A 16,676-nucleotide genomic window follows, 5' to 3' on the forward strand; every position below is an offset into this window, starting at 1 on the left:
TTGTTGACACAAATGATAAACACAACGTGTATTTAGATACTGCTTCCTTTACTGATCCTGCAACAGAGGCACTGGCAGATATAATATGAAACACAAGTAGAACCTTGCTTAAAAGAAAGATACTTTAACAAAAGATGCAGCTTTACCTTTTACCTCATTTAGTAGGGTTGCAAAGTTGCAGTACCTGACTTCCACTGTGAACACAAAGCAGGTGTACAAACACTTCTGCCCACAACAATTTGGCAGGACAGAGAAAGAAGCAAGGAGAGTCTAACAATAGTAGAAAGCTCTACAGAAGCAAAGGTTCCAGTTCTTCTGTGGCCAAAGAAATGAAATGGAGATGGATGAATTGAATTGGAAATTATTCTGCTTCATGCATGTATTCAATGATCACACATTAGATGTTTTTAGAACAGGAGAATCCTTAGATTAAATCCAGAGAGTCTAGATCACAGACTAATACACGAAATGAAGAGCCACATCATAAAAAAGAAGCACTGCTGGTCCAGAGCTGTTATTTCAATGAATCGCTGTTCTGTCTCCTCTTGCATCCTCACAGATATACACAGCTATTCAAAGAGAAGGTCTTCATCCTTGTCTTCGGCAAGCAAATTGGCAGGTTCTTGCTGTCCAGCAGCCCTTCGTAACTCTTGTTCTTTTTCATTTCTCTCTTTTATTATTTTCTTCTTCTCCTGGATCTTCTTTAACCTTAGAGAATAAATCATTCAAATAATTGTTAGATCTGGTACATAATACATTAACTACTAGCTTTCTTTTATGCAGAATATGTCCACCCATTAAAAAAAGTTGGTAATAAGTTTTAATAGCAGCATATAAAATTTCAGTTGAAACATTCTAAAGCCAGATCTCAATCTATTTTACCTGTGATACATGAATAATGAAGCTCTAATTATTGTCTTTCCTATTTCCTCTGATACACTGTTAAACAATAATGTGCAGCAGTGGTGTTGTGGTTAAGAGCAGGTGCATTCTAATCTGGAGGAATCAGGTTTGATTCCCGACTCTGCTGCTTGAGTTGTGGAGGCTTATCTGGGGAATTCAGATTAGTCTGTGCATTCCTACACACGCCAGCTGGGTGATCTTGGGCTAGTCATAGCTTTTCAGAGCAGCCCCACCCACCTCACAGGATGTTTGTTCTGAGGGGGGAAGGGTAAGGAGACTGTAAGCCTCTTTGAGTCTCCTACAGGAGAGAAAGGGGGGATATAAATCCAAACTCTTCTTCTTATATCTAGGAACTGAGTGATGAACCAGAACAGTCGTGACAAGGATATTTTCAATTGCATTCACTTTTTGCTCTTTTTCTCCAATACAAAACTAAGTTTCATGTACATGCTGATGCACAAAAGAGCATGTGCAGAGACACTACCTCTTGTAATGAAGAGGATAAATTTCATCAATCTATATGAGTTTCTGGGATTGCAAGGATACATATATGTGCCTTAACAGCCCAGCTATATGAAAAACTGTGCTGTGTGAATGGCAACTAACTTCAGCATTAGAACCAATTTCAAACTTTTGAAAACATACGAGCAATCCTCCATATATATTGTCCTAAAGAATTCTACATTCGATGCCTGTACTTTTGGACAAAAACTGGTGCTGGCACAAACTGCTTTCAGCTAGATCCTCTGAGCTGGTGTCTCCCCACAAGGATTGGCCAATAAAGTTCCAAACCAGGTATTTTAATACCCTGAAAAAACAGAGTTCTTGCCCAACATGTTTTTCTTTCAGTAGAACAGCTGCGCAATAACCACTTCCTGCACTATTCCTTGCCAATAACCAGTCAAAAATCAGCCAGCCACTCACTAAAAACAGTAATGAAAAGGGCTAAATGTGTCAGGAATTTTTTATTAAATTTGTTACCCTGCCCTTTCCCAGCCAAAAGCCAGACTTAGGCCAGTTTACACCCACATTTAACAACATAAATGAATCAAATTCAAATATAATCAATAATCATAAAAGCAATAAGATTACAATAAACATTAAAAACATTACACCAAATCTCACCTATGATGGCAACTAAGAATTAAAATTCCATCAGGGAAACATTATTCTGCAGCAACTGGGGGGGGGGGGGGAAGGGGGATAGTACAGTGAGACCAGCAAGTTGGAAAGGGACCATGACTGCCTCAACCGAAGGCCCTGTGAAACATCTCTGTTTTGAAGGCCCTGTTCTGCGGGGCCCTGATGTCAGATAGGAGGGAATTACCCCAGGCCAGGGCCATAAGTGCTGTGGCCCTGGTTCAAGCTAATTGGATGTCCTTGAGGCCAGGGACTACCAGAATGTTACTACCGGTAGAACAGAGTGCTCTCTGGTGGCAATATAATGTCAAGGGCAGGCCAGCATTTACTTATACCAAACACCCCACTTAATTTGTTTCAAGGCTTTGAAGTAGCTCATATGTATAAGCCAACTACTTCTCCACTGAATCTTCTGAGTAGTCTCACTGGTACCAAATCATGTAAAGAAACAGCTGTGTAAACCAGGCTGCACACAGATACAGCTAGCAATGCTTAATAATTCCCAGGACCATAAAAAGCTACAGTTGGGTGATACTCATCTATAATCCTTAACACTCTAATTTCTCCACATAATCATGTATCTGTGAATCCTAAAGACTTAAAAGAGAAAAAATGCAGCCAGCATTCTTTCTAAAAGAAATAGTACTGTTTATCAGCACTAATTAGAATCAAATTACTCTTCAATTATAACAGATTTCACTGTGTTCTAGAATTAACAATTAACAAACCAGACCATTAAAATTACCTATAGTTATTTTTTGTGAGCCTGTCGATGTGCAGTCTTTATGACTGACAAGACTAAGTTGCTTACCTGTAGAATTCTTCCCGCTCCCTTTCATCCAACTCAGTGATTATATAAGAAAGTGTACGTTCAATCCTGGGAATAATCACTATGAAAAGAAACATGATTTATAAACATAAGCAGTGAGCAACAGACACAAAAATGTAGCATTAGTTAAAGAACACAAAAATTTTGTTATAATCTGAAGACCCTAACACTCTGACTTTAAACACATTTAAACAGATATGATGGTTCTATCTTACTAAAATAAAACTTTCTAATGTTAATAGTCTAAGAACCCCACCCTAAGTCCTGACCTAACAGCAGGTAAGCCATACAACAGTATATCCTGCACTAGTATATCATTGTGTTTTAAGCAGAATTTATTATTTTTGACAAAACACTATTACTATAAAGGAAAACATACACAAAAGGAAATAATATTCAGTAAATGAATCTACATTATCAGCTATACTAAAGGAATTTGAATTACATTCAAAGACAAAGAAGATTTTGATACGTACATTTGCTGAATCTTTTTCTATAATATCATTACCTAATTTAAAATTTAAACATCTATGAATATTAAAGAATTTTAAAGATTAGAATAATAACCCTTAAAATTAGATGAAACTTTGCATTTTATCATACTTAAGATTTTTTAGCATTTATACACGTGCATGTTGAAATCATAACATCAAAGATAAACCTTACATTTGATAATACTTAAGCAGAGGCGTTCCTCCCATTGGGCAAAGTGGGCAGTTGCCCAGGACACCACCTTGCGGTGGGGGCCAAAAATGCAGGTTTGTTTGTGGGATTGTTTTGTATTTTCAGTGTTTTTTTCTGTTTTTGATCTGCAAGGGGCAGTTTTTAGGCTAGCAGCACCAAAATTTCAGGGATGTTTCAGGAGATTCTCCCGATGCTATCACCCAGGTTTTGTGAAATTTGGTCCAGGGGGTCCAAAGCAATGGACTCCCAAAGGGGATGCCCCCATCCTCCATTGTTTCCAATGGGAGCTAATAGAAGATCGGGGCTAAACCTTTGAGGGTCCATAACTTTGAACCCCCTAAACCAAACTTCACCAAACCTGGGTGGTATCATTAGGAGAGTCTCGTAAAGATGCCCTGAAAGTTTGGTGCTGCTAGCTTAACAATTGCACCCCTGATAGCAGGCACCCCCGCAAATTTCCCCAGATTTTCCTTTTAAATCCCCGCCCCTTTTGGCATGGATTTAAAGGGAGAATCTGAGGTCCCCAGTTTAAACATTGAAAGTGATGCTGTTTCAGGGTGGGGGAAAATCCACACCAAAATAGCAACACTTTCAATGTTGTTTGAACTGGGGACCCCAGATTCTCCCTTTAAGGTGAATTTAAAAGGAGAATCTGGGCTCCCTAGTGTTTCTGCACTCTCCTTACATGAGAGAAATGTGAGGTATAATCCAAACTCCTCTTCTTCTTCCTACTATTTGGAACCACAATGCCTCTTCATCTTGTAGGATTTAAAATCTAATTCTGGGCTTTTTGTGATTCCAAATGAATACATTTAAATCTGCTTGCCAGTTTTTTACTGTCTTGCCTAATCTAAATATCCATAGCATTTGAAACAGAAAATTTAATTTTGGCAGAACATTCATTTTGATTGCTGCTATCCTTCCAAACCTAGATACTGTTAGTTTTGACCATCTTAATAAGTCTTCTTTCATCGTCTTCCAAACAGCTGAATAATTACCTTTGACTAACATTTCATTATGTGCAGTTACATATATGCCCAAATATTTCACAATTTCAGAATAAACATCACAGTTTGTGAGTTCATAAATGGTCTTTATTTTTGCTTCTGTTAATTTGTTAATGACTCGAAGTAATCAGTGGAACTCTTGCTAGAGCTAATTGAAACATATGGAGTCTTTTCTGGCTATAAAATTAACAGAAGCAGTCTCAGTCTTGTCAAAACTGAGGTAAAAGCTTATAATCCACATTCAATAAAGAGATAGTTCTGTATGATTATGGTAATTCCAGATCGTTGCCTTCTTTGTGGATCAATGTTATATCTGCACCAGTATATCCTGAGAGCCAGCAATTGGCCATGCAGGAAGGGGCTGATGGGAATTGTAGTACATAACATCTGGAGTGCCAAAGGTTCGCCACCACTGGCCTAGGGCATGGGAAACCTGGGTTAAAATACCCCTCATGCCATGGAAACTTGCTGGGTGACCTCAGAGTAGTTACAGGCAACGGCAAACCACCTCCAAACCTCTCTTGCCTTGAAAACCCTACCAGGTCACCATAAGTTAGTTGTGATGATGGCAAAGGGAAAAAAATCAACAGAAAGCCCTGGCAGCATTATACTGGCACCCACCAATGTAGCTACTAGACTGGCAAAGAATTGCATAGTATCAGAGACCTTCAAAGCTATTCACCGCCTTGGACCTGCATGCCTGAGGGACCACCTCTCTTCATATCGCCCTGTTAGGCCCCTCCGCTCCTCGGAGGAGGACCTATTGGTGATCTCTAGCCCAAAGGCAATCAGGCTGGCCTCGACATGGGCCAGGGCCTTTATGGCCCTGGCCCCCACCTGGCTCCCACCAAGGGAGATCAGGGCTCTGCGGGACTTGCAGAGTTTCCACAGGGCCTGTAAGACAGACCTGTTCCACCAGGCATTTGGCCAGCTTGGCTAAGTACATCTGCCACCATTCCATCTGGCCTCCTGTGGGTTCAAGGGTGGGGAGGGAGGGGGAGTCTGACGCCATCTGATATTAATATTTATATGGTTCCTGTTTTATTTAGTTATTGGAGTACTGTGCTGGTTTTATTGTGTTTTAATGCTTTGTTTATTGTGGTTGTTCACCGCCCTGAGCCCTTCAGGGAAGGGCAGTCTACAACAACAACAACAACAATAATAAATGTCATGGATGGCACAGGACTCAGTCAGCTTCTTAAACCCTTCAAACCCCAAGCATGCCCCAGACCCCAGTGAAATTAAACCACTGAAATCCATGGTGTAGCTGCCATAGAAGTCCAGCTAGCGGTACCAGCATAAGGATCCTAGAACGGAGCCACCTGCTATTTCACGGTGCAGTTAACCCTGCTGATAGTCAGCAAGGTGAAATGGTTAAGAGCATCAGACTCTAATCTGGAGAATTGGGTTCGATTCCCCCACCTCCAAATGAAGCCTGCAGGGTTACCCTGAGCCAGTCACAATTCTCTCAGTACTCTCTCAGCCCACTCAGGCAGGCAACCCTATGTGGGTGCCATAAGTCAGCTGTGATTTGACAACATGCACACAGTTAATCCCGTGATGCTTGATAATAACACTACATAGCCACATCACTAGTCAGCATTTGACATCACAAGCTGAAAAAGTTCCTCAACTTGACACAATAAATACAATAATATGGGAGGACCTGAACTGCACCCAAACAGTCAGCTGTAACATGTCAAAATAAAGTCCCACTCACAATTACAGTGAAAAATTTGCAAAGTGGGCTGTAATAAAGCAGTTGTGGAAAAGGGTCACTCGTTCTTAGTGTGAGCTCCTTTTGGATTCCTAACCTTTTCCCAAGATCTTGCTTTGAAATGGGATCCCCAGATGCACACTTTTCATCACTACAAGTGATGGTATTATAAACGCCGATAAGATCACAAGCACTTCCTGACCTAAAGGAAATGGATGCTGTTGCTGCAAAGATCCTGCTGCTCTTCATATTGCCTGAGCCGACCCAATATTGCCAGCAGATGCGAGAGCATTCAAGCAGCATCCCCATTTACTTACCATGCTCAATAGCATTCACACGCCTGTTCGTTATCTTGATGGCTTCATCCAGAGTAACAAATGAGGTCTATGGGATGCAGTACAAAATGACAAATTATTCATGACAAATTGGATCTCAATCTAGACTAAACCATGTTGCCATAAATATTTGAGGCTTTCATTTACCCAAAAAATAAAGTCAATCTGGCATGATGGAGGCTTTATTTGTAAGGTAATGCCAGTTTTGGAAGTCAAATCGAAGGTAGCAGCAGTGCCAATTTAGTTTTCTTGTAACATAACAATGCCTACTTCAGACCATACAATTTCCACAGATCCTCAGATAACCTGAACCATACTACCTAGTGACCTATCTGAAAAACACTTGACCTATCCTGTCTCTCTTCCACCATGAAAGTCCAGGTGGCATACATGGGGTTCCCAAGGACATCACATCCAAGCACCAACCAGACCCAGCACTTTTCACCTTCTGCAAGGTTGCTGCACCCTGTGCCTGCCAATCATACCGTAGGACTAATTGCAAGTAAATGGGTCAGAAAACAGAATAGTTACTAAATGACCTCATGAAGAAATACCAGATTTTATTTAAATAAAAAAGAACTGTAGTTCAGTTTCTTAGTTCTTCTGTTGATGCCCCAAAATCCATACCAGAAGTCTTCTGACAGTCTTGTGTTGCCACCTACCTGCAGCGAGGCCAGTTCGACAAGGAGCTCTACAGCTTTCGCATAGTTTCTTTTCAGTTTTGCCAGCTGTTCCCCCCCTCTGGCTAAGCCAGTCAGTTCATAACCTGAAACAATCAGTAAAAATAGTAACTACGTTAAAAATATTACAAACTTAATCCCCAGAGAAGAATGGTTCTAAGCACAAGAGAGATCTCGAGTCACTCATTTCAACTTCCTATTCTAACAAGTGAGGGCCCTCCAAGGACTTGCCGAGGCATCTCATTATCTCCTCCCTCCTCACATCTTCTTTCCTTTTCCTGAAAGCCCCCATAGCCATTCTCCTTTTCCTGCAGGGTACTTCCTTCCCCCCAACCCCAGCCAATCTACTTTTTATCTGCCCTTTCCTTCAGTTTTCCTTCTCTCTCTCTCCCCAAGAAAACTATGACCCAATTGCTTAGAAGGAACCTGAAGGACGAAGGGGCATCTCACTTTGTCCTGCATCCCCTGCCTACACTATTCCCTCCAATGTTCTCACCCTTCCCTCCTTCCAGTATTCTCACCTCCCTACTTTCTTCTCTCCTTCACACACCCTCATGGAATCTATTCTTTATCTGCACGCATCTTATTTATTTACTTCATTTATATCCTGCTTTTCTCCACAAACAAATGCAGCGTACGTCACTCTCTTCACCATTTTACCCTCGCAGCAACCCTGTGAGGTACATTAGGCTGAGAATGTGTAACTGGTCCAAGGCTGCCCAATGAGTTTCCACACTTCAATGGGGATTCAAGGTCCCAGACTGAAGTTCTAATTACTACATTACACTGGCTTTCATGGGGTGGGTGCTGTTTAGCAAGCAGCCAGGCTTGGGCAAGTCACAGGAGGTATCAAGTTGCCCAATGGTGCTGCCAGGTCTGGCTTCAATGAGTCCTCCCTCAAACTCCAAAACAGCCCAGAAAGGGCCTGTCCCATCTCCCTGCCTTCTACTCACAGAAGCCCAGTGTAGAATGCTGGCCGAAGTGTTGTGGTTGCCTAGCAACAGACACTGAGGGCATCTGTTTATTGAAGCTACAGGCACTCTCATTGTTTTGGCTTTTTTAAAGAGAACCAGTATGGTGTAGTGGTTAAGAGTTTCTGTAGTACCTGGGAGATCTGGATTCAAATCCCCCCTTGTGCCATGGAAGCTCCCAGGGCGACCTTCGGCGAGTCACTCACTCAGTCTAAATTACCTCACAAGATTGTTGTCAAGAAAATAAAATGGTGAAGAGAATTATGTTATGAAAGGCATGGAGTATAAACGACAAAATAAATAAAAAGTAACCCTCTAATGTATTTTTTTAGATTTCTCTGAAAACTGGAGACATTTTTTATGTTTGTCAAAAGATCTGTCTTGTCCATCCACCACTTCAGTCTCTGGATTTAAGACTCCTCAGATGGGGTCACACTTCATGATTTTAAGATACAAGTAGCGACCCATGATGCTCATAAGGGGGATCCTTTCTCCCTCTAATCTTTATTACACCACCCATTGCTGCTACAGGGACTGACGAGGATCCCAGTCTCCACCTCAGGCTTACTCTTCTCCCTCCCAGTTATCATCCCCCTTGTTGCTGCCTGATGGATGAGGTAAGGATGCATCACCTGCTTGTGCAGACAATGCTATTTTATTTGGGGAGCAATTAACACCCCCCATGTGTTTTCTCAGATTTTTCTGCAGACCGGGGGGGGGGGGGTCTCCCAAGTTTGTAGAACTATGCTTTCTTGTTCTGTGGCTCTGATCCACAGATTTAGATATCTACAGATCGGGACACATTTCACTTTCAGAATATAAGATCATATGATATGAAAAATACAAGTTGTGACAAACAGCTCCATCCAAAGGGGGGCGGTAAATCCACCACTGGGAGTGGTGGGGAGGTTGTGCCAGTGGATTCGCCCTCTCCAGGACACTTACCCAGGCAAAGGGGCAAAACCAATGCCATGTAGCTGCACCATCCTCCCCTGGTGGTGGGACACATTGTAGGAGGCCGCAGCCGTGGGGTGGGGCCAGGAGAGGAGCCAACATTAGTCGGTTCACTTCCAGCTTTTGCCAGTGTTATGCCAGCAGGCTGCAGCCTGCACTTAGGCCAGCCTTTTGGCTGGTGTAAATGAAGTGCATTCTCGGAGGCAGGGGGGCTTTTTGCCTTCCCCATGTCCCCAGGGGTATGGCATGGCAGTGCGGCTGCAGTGCTGCAGCTTGCGGATAGTGCTGAAAGAGTGTAACCCACCAAATAAAGAGGGCTTTATTAATTTCAAAAACTCCTATTAGAATCTATAAGTATCAGATGCTCAAGACTGGTGGACAAATCTCAAATATCTCTGGACTACTTTTGTGCGTTACGCTTTTCTCCAGCATCTGAAAACAATCAATTAGAACTAATTAATATTTACAAGGAAGCTATAAAAAAGGCCAAACATCAGCTCATTGCCATTTCCTGGGGATACAACAGAAAAAAGGCTTCCAAAACTCTTGATTCAATATTGTTTAGTACAAATAACCCCAAGGATTTCTTGGGAACTCAGGGCATCACTTCTTACTTACTGTCTCCTCCTTCTTGGTAATGCTCAAAAACTGGCAGAGTCACACCTGTAAAAGCCAGACAACACATTATACAAAAATCTTCTACAGCCCCAACCTAGTTCTCTCTCATGATTCATGAAAGTGGATCCTTTGGGAGGGTAAGCAGATGTTCTTCTGACTAGGGGCAATTAAAGAAACTAAATAAAGGAACTTCACAGCAAATAGTGCAGTTTCAAACCACCTCGATCACTAAACAGTCAGACCTTAACTGGAAATATTGTGGGCTTGGATACTTTTCAATATTCTGTGTTTCAAAATCCAAAATTTTGTACAAGTTTGCTTCATATATATGCAATACAAAATCAGTACATACAATTTTATGAATATCAGGCGCATGAGGAGACATCATTGTTCTACTCTGTGTCCAGTTTTATTCCCTGACTGCTCTATAAGGAAAGTCTGGCTGTTATTCCAATCTGTACTGTTCCGTTCACAACCTATAAGTGTTCTACCACATTGCAGAAGCAGACCTGAACGAGCACTGATTAGGAAAAAAATAATGATGATACACTGTCATCTCAAGCAAAGTTACAACCTTCTAAGACCTTTGATTTTACTCTCACTGGGATGGCTGTTTTATGCAGTAGTCAGTTCTTTGTAGTATTCAAAATGCAATTATGCAAAGAAACATACTGAGCAATTTGCAAGGGAGAAAATACATCTTTCTTTTTCAAAAGAATAGTGTCTACATCCTGGTTGTCTTGGGAGAGAAATAAGCCCATAATTTAGTCACCTGCTACATTGTCTTTCTTGGCTCTGACCTTGACTTGAGCTTTGTTCACATTCTGAATCACTGTAGTACTGCAGGAACAAAAGACATTTTAATTTTGTAATTATCGTATGTGACATATCCCTTCTGTGACAATCAAGTAGCAATCAAACTTTTAAAAGAATGAAACAATCATCCAATTTAGTTAAGTATAATCTCTAGTGCTAACAAATCAAAATACATAGTTTCTAACACTGAAAACCAAGCTCTGACAATAACTGTAAATTTACTTGCTGGATGGAAAGGTGAGAATGTTTTTCATACATATATCATGTCATGTCTAGTGTCTGGGGTCGATGTCTCCACTTCTGCAGTTATCCTAGAAAACTGCAAGCCCTACCAAAGACATACTGTACCAGCAAGCCTTGAAGCTGGGGGATATGCCTGTACTGAAGAAGAAGAGTTTGGATTCATGTCCTGCTTTTTTCTCCTGTAAAGAGTCTCAAAGCATATAAACTCCTTTCCTCTTCCCACAACAGACACCTTGTGAGGTAGGTGGGGGTGAGTTTTGTAAGAACTATGACTAAAGAACCATGACTAGCCCAAATGCTTTTTTTTACAGAATTATCCTCTCCCTATCTCTTCCCCAAACAGGAAGCCAGTTTTGAAGACAGATAATTGACAAGTTCATTAGTTATTCTCCCTTCATTGCAAAACAGAACCTCCCCAACTACATTTATAAACCTTACCTGAAATCTCCAGCTGTGAACTTTGCCTCAGCCAATGAGAAAGCAGCTTCTCTCATCACCTCACCCATCAACATCTTTGTCTGCAATTGCAACAAGATACCAACATGGAGGCCACAACTGATACTGAAGAAAAGTAGAGCATGGAGAAGATGGCACAATGCTAACAGGGGATGGAGAAAAGGCAGAACTACTCAACACCTTCTTTGTCTCAGTCTTTTCTCAAAAAGGAAATGGTGCTCATCCAGGAGGAAATGAAACAGAAGATACAGTGGGAGAAATTCAGCACAAAATAACAAAGTGCACGAACACCTGGCTACTTTAAACTAATTCAAATCTCCAGGCCCCGATGAACTACATCCCAGGGAATTAAAAGAATTGGCAGACGTAATCTCATAACCATTTGTTATAATCCTCGAGAACTCCTGGAGAACAGGAGAAGTCCCAGAGGACTGGAGGAGGGCTAATGTTATCCCCATCTTCAAAAAAGGGGGAAAGGAGGACCCTAATAATTACCATCCAGTCAGCCTGACATCAGTACCAGGGAAGATTCTGGAGCAGATCATTAAGACAGATGGTCTGCAAGCACTTAGAAGGGAATATTGTGATCACAAAAAGTCAGCATGGGTTTCTGAAAAACAAGTCATGCCAGACTAACCTTATCTCTTTTATTGATAGAGTGACAAGCTTTGTAGATGGAGAGCTGTGGACGTAGCATATCTAGATTTCAGTAAAGCTTTTGACAAGGTGCCCCATAATATTCTTGTAAGTAAGCTAGTGAAATGTGGACTAGACAATGCTACTATTAGATGGATTTGTAATTGGTTACTGACCAAACTCAAAGGGTGCTCAGCAATGGCTCATCTTCATCCTGGAGAGAAGAGATTAGTGGGGGGGGGGGGGGCGCAGGGTTCTGTCCTATGCTTTTCAATATTTTTATCCACAACTTGGATGATGGAATAGAGGGCATGCTAATCAAATTTGCAGATGACACCAAAATAGGAGGGGTGGCTAATACCCCAGAGGAGAGTCAGAATTCAAAATGACCTGGACAGGTTAGAGAGCTAGGCCAAAACAAACAAAATGAATTTCCACAGAGATAAACATAAGATACTACACTTAGGCAGAAAAAATGAAATGCACAGATATAGGATGGGTGACACCTGGCTTGACAACTCTATACGCAAAAGGGATCTGGGAGTGTTAATAGACCACAAACTGAACATGAGTCAGCAGCGTGATGCGATGGCCAAGAAAGCCAATGTGATTCTGGGCTGTATCAACAGGAGTATAGTGTCAAGATCAAGAGATATAACTGTACCTCTCTATTCTGCATTCATTAGACCTCACCAGAATTATTATGTACAGTTCTGGGCACCGCAATTCAGGAAGGATATTGACAAGCTGGAACGGGTCTAGAGGAGGGCAACCAAAAAGGTAAAAGGTCTAGAATCCATGCCCTATGAGGAGAGACTTAGGGAGCTGGGTATGCTTAGTCTGGTGAAGAGAAGGTTAAGAGGTGACATTATAGCCATGTTTAGATATTTGAAGGAATGTCATGTTTGTAAGGGAGTAAGCTTGTTTTCTGCTGCTCCAGAGACTAGGGCCAGGAGTAATGGGTTCAAGGTGAATGAGAAAAGATTCCATCAAAACATCAGGAAAAACTTCCTGACAGTAAGGGTTGTTTGACAGTGGAAAGCGATACCTAGGAGCGTGGTGGAGTCTCCTTTTTTGGAGGTTTGTAAAGAGAGGCTGGATGGCCATCTGTCAGGAGTGCTTTGATTGTGTGTTCCTGCATTTCAGGGGGTTGGACTTGATGGCCCTTGGGGTCTCTTCTAACTGTATGATTCTATGACACTACTCACAAATTGCCTTATTTATTAAAGTTGCAATTTTCCTACCAGTGGAAACACATTAAAAGACAATTTACTTACTTCAATAATTTTCTTTAGAATCTGCCGAAATCGCATCGTCAGAGCATCAGACTTTTTCTTCAAGAGGTTTCTGCCTGTCTGGGCTCCTTTCAAGCGGGCCTTCATGATGGTCTGAGCCCTGCCAAATTCAGAAAGAAACAACTGATCCTATTACTTCATGCTAGCAATAAAAGAGATATAAATGTTTCTGCAATAGGAAAAGATGCACTCCTGAAAGCAAGAGAAATTCAACAGTATTTTTTGGTGGAACATTGAGTATACACTTAAGACACATGACAAGCAAAGATTTAGGGTGGATAAAGTGTTTATCATTTGATGGCTACCTGAAGATGGTTATACAGTGAAGCAGATTCTACCTCCCTACACCCTCTGTCTTCCAGTCACTGCAGGGAAGTCATATGGTCAGACTCAACAGACAATCAGTTCCTCAAATATAGTTGCAGTCACCTCATCCTATGATTATAAGCAAGTGCCATGTGGCGTGAGACTTATTTCCTAGTAGACTTGTTTAGGATTGTTCCCTTGGGCAAGTTTTGCCAATTGGACATTTGTTATACGTAACCACAGATCCTGGTGACAGCATTAACCATCAAGGAAAGTCTTCACATAATGATCCTCCAGTATTAACTTAGGGCACCATTTAAACATGCTGGGCAAAGAAATTTAATGACAGCTCTTGAAAGAATTATAACATAAAATGCATCTTAAGAAACACAACTCCACCTTCCAATATTCAGACAGCTTTTACTTTCCTGCACCAACTGGCTTGTACCACCATTTACAAATTGAGACTGAACTCATAGACTAGCTGGAACACGATTCTGCAAAACTGTGTGTGTGCAATAAACATAGTTCTGTTTACTATCAAGAATGCCAGACCAGATTCAGCAAACGCAGACTACAGGTGTCTCTCTCACTCCATTTGAGATCAAGATAGGAAATGAAACAAATATAACTTCTCAATATTTTCATGATCCTGCATCCATATATTAGGTTTTATGTGGAACCTACCAATTTTCATTGCAATTATTTTTTAAAAGAGTTAATATTAAATTATTTATAGGAGATTAACTGAGGAGGGAGGGGAGGAGGGAGGGATAGGAATCTCTCCAAGGAAGCTCTTTCATTCTCTAGTCATGATGAAACACCCTTCCTGCTTTTACAGTTTACTGGATAAATAGAGTATACAAAACCACTTGAAGGTCAAAGTCCCAGTCATGAAACAATGATGATACTGTAATAGAGATATTAATCAGTAAAACTATGCTCAGCTTAGAAACATTAAAAGGTCACCTTCAGGTTCATCATCTCCAGCTCCAAGACTCTTAAAACTTTCAACAGATCACAAACATCATATTGTACACACAAAAGTATTCCACAAGACCACAGTTAACAAAGCCAGCCCATTTGATCATAGTCAGCAAACATCCTGCTAACTATATTCAACATGCTCAAGTGTAATCTTCTACAGATCTAGGAAAAACACCTAGTGCATAGAAGGATTTGAAGTGGTTATTAATAGATAAGTCCTGTGTATCTAGGCATGCCTAAGCCTCTGAAAATAATGAGCTACTACATATGTCAGGTTTTGCGGGTTTTGGGAGCACTGGCACCTAAAAGAATATTAATCTGTGTTGCCTTCAACCTGGAATTATGTTTAAAGAACAAACACAACTGTTTCCTATTCATTTTCAGTTTTTACTTTAGAATTATTACCACTACGGAGTTTTTCATCTGGGGAGTACATTTTAGCAAACATTTCGATTTCTCTAATACAAATGCATTAAAAAACAACTTTCCAGCACCCATGCTAAAACCCTTTCCAAGCACTTCATATTCTTAAAGGATGATATCCCTGTTCCATAACTGTCAAAGACATTTGATTACATGACAAAGCATTTGCTATTTGGGCCTGGAAATTACTTGATTTACACTTCCTCATTTTCTTAACCTTAAATGTACTTCTTGCCCAAATGCATTTACTTGCCCTGAACATTGGCACAAGAGTCAATGGTGGTAAAGGAATATTCTGCTGCAGTGTGCACTTCTGAACTCAATCAAAAGATCAGCAACACAGCCACAGGCTGCCTACCCAATAACATGCTTGTGTAGGTCATTTCCCCTATTTCAATATAGAAGTCACATACTTCATTTAACACTGCAACATCAGAGAGTAACAAGCACTGGCACCTAAAAGAATCAACCTCCTTGATAACACAAATAACTTTATCATCATTTTATTCAACCTCTCACAAACCCTAAACCAACTATTTGGATTTACCAACTATTGTACCATGTCATATTACCTATTTCCACTATCTCCTTCATAACTCATACAATCCTTGAACTTCACAATATGCCTCCATATTTTATTTACTCGTCCAACAGGCAAGTCACTGCTACTTCAGCTTACCAGATGGTATGACAAACCAAGGCACAGCAACCTGCCTAAAGACAGCCAGCAATCCTGGGCTGTGCTAGGATTTCAATCTGTGCCAGGTCAAATCCTCTGCCCCATTCTGGAGACAGTGTGACAGATTTTTACATGCATTTACATTTTAAAATGTTTACGAAGCCACAAGATCTTGCAGACATGCTCATTTTAAAAAGGGAGCACTAAAGAACATATTCTCCGAGAGTTAACCCCCGGGGAAATCATCCAGAATGAATACTGTTATTTCAGAATTATTAAAGTCACATAATATCAGTCAAAAGCCCCAGGTTGCTCATCAACCTGTACTGACAGGACAAAAAAAAGTCACCCTCCCCATGAAGAAGACCCGTAGGGGGCACAACGGTATCAAAAGAGAAGGAGCCCAAGATAAGCGGAACTGGCCGGTGTCCTTGAACCTCAACGGTCAGGTTAGCCCATCACTCAAGGAAGCGAAGAAAAGGGCCACTCACATCCGCGAAGGGAAAATCTCGATCCGGTCCTTGCCCGACATCCTGTTCGCAGCGGCGGCGGCGGAAAAGGGACCCAAGAAGCGCCGGTGGCTCGATGTCTTGCTCGCTGCGGCAGAAGAGCTCGGGCTCGATCATGTGACTGCCCCTGGCCGCCAAGGACCGCCTCCGCCTCGCCGGATGTTGATCGCGCGGGGCCCTTCTTCCACCGGGGAAAAGGGGCAGGGACACACAGCACAGTCTCCTGTAGCTCCTGCCAGCACCACAGACAAGAAGAGATAGAGAGGCTCCTTCCGGCAGAAGCACGAATAAAACACTTGGCTGAAATGACGGCACAGTGTGGTAAAATCCTTTACCACAAAATCTACCAGACCACGGCCACACAGCCCGGAAAAACCACCAGAACCATATTGAATTTGTTGGTTTGGAGGCAGCTGTCCTTGTGGCCGCCGCTAACGCTCTGAAATTACCTTTCTGAAGGACTAGATTAGGCTACTTTCCATAGGAAT

The 16,676-nt window shown here is 41.6% G+C and overlaps 1 protein-coding gene across 1 annotated transcript; it reads right to left on the bottom strand.

Annotated features, from left to right (window-relative positions):
* Positions 1-31: 31 nt before the first annotated feature.
* ATP6V1D (ATPase H+ transporting V1 subunit D) lies at positions 32-16,409 on the bottom strand. Its single transcript, XM_048483987.1, has 9 exons — positions 16,171-16,409; positions 13,267-13,384; positions 11,336-11,415; positions 10,611-10,678; positions 9,839-9,883; positions 7,278-7,381; positions 6,598-6,664; positions 2,855-2,933; positions 32-708 (listed from the first exon to the last, which is right to left on the bottom strand). Exons 1-9 carry the CDS (start codon positions 16,209-16,211, stop codon positions 570-572), a joined length of 741 nt encoding a protein of 246 aa, XP_048339944.1. The 5' UTR covers positions 16,212-16,409; the 3' UTR covers positions 32-569.
* Between the last annotated feature and the right edge of the window lie 267 nt (positions 16,410-16,676).

This window comes from Sphaerodactylus townsendi, linkage group LG02, assembly GCF_021028975.2.
Source record: "Sphaerodactylus townsendi isolate TG3544 linkage group LG02, MPM_Stown_v2.3, whole genome shotgun sequence".
In the NCBI taxonomy this organism is placed as follows: domain Eukaryota; kingdom Metazoa; phylum Chordata; class Lepidosauria; order Squamata; family Sphaerodactylidae; genus Sphaerodactylus; species Sphaerodactylus townsendi.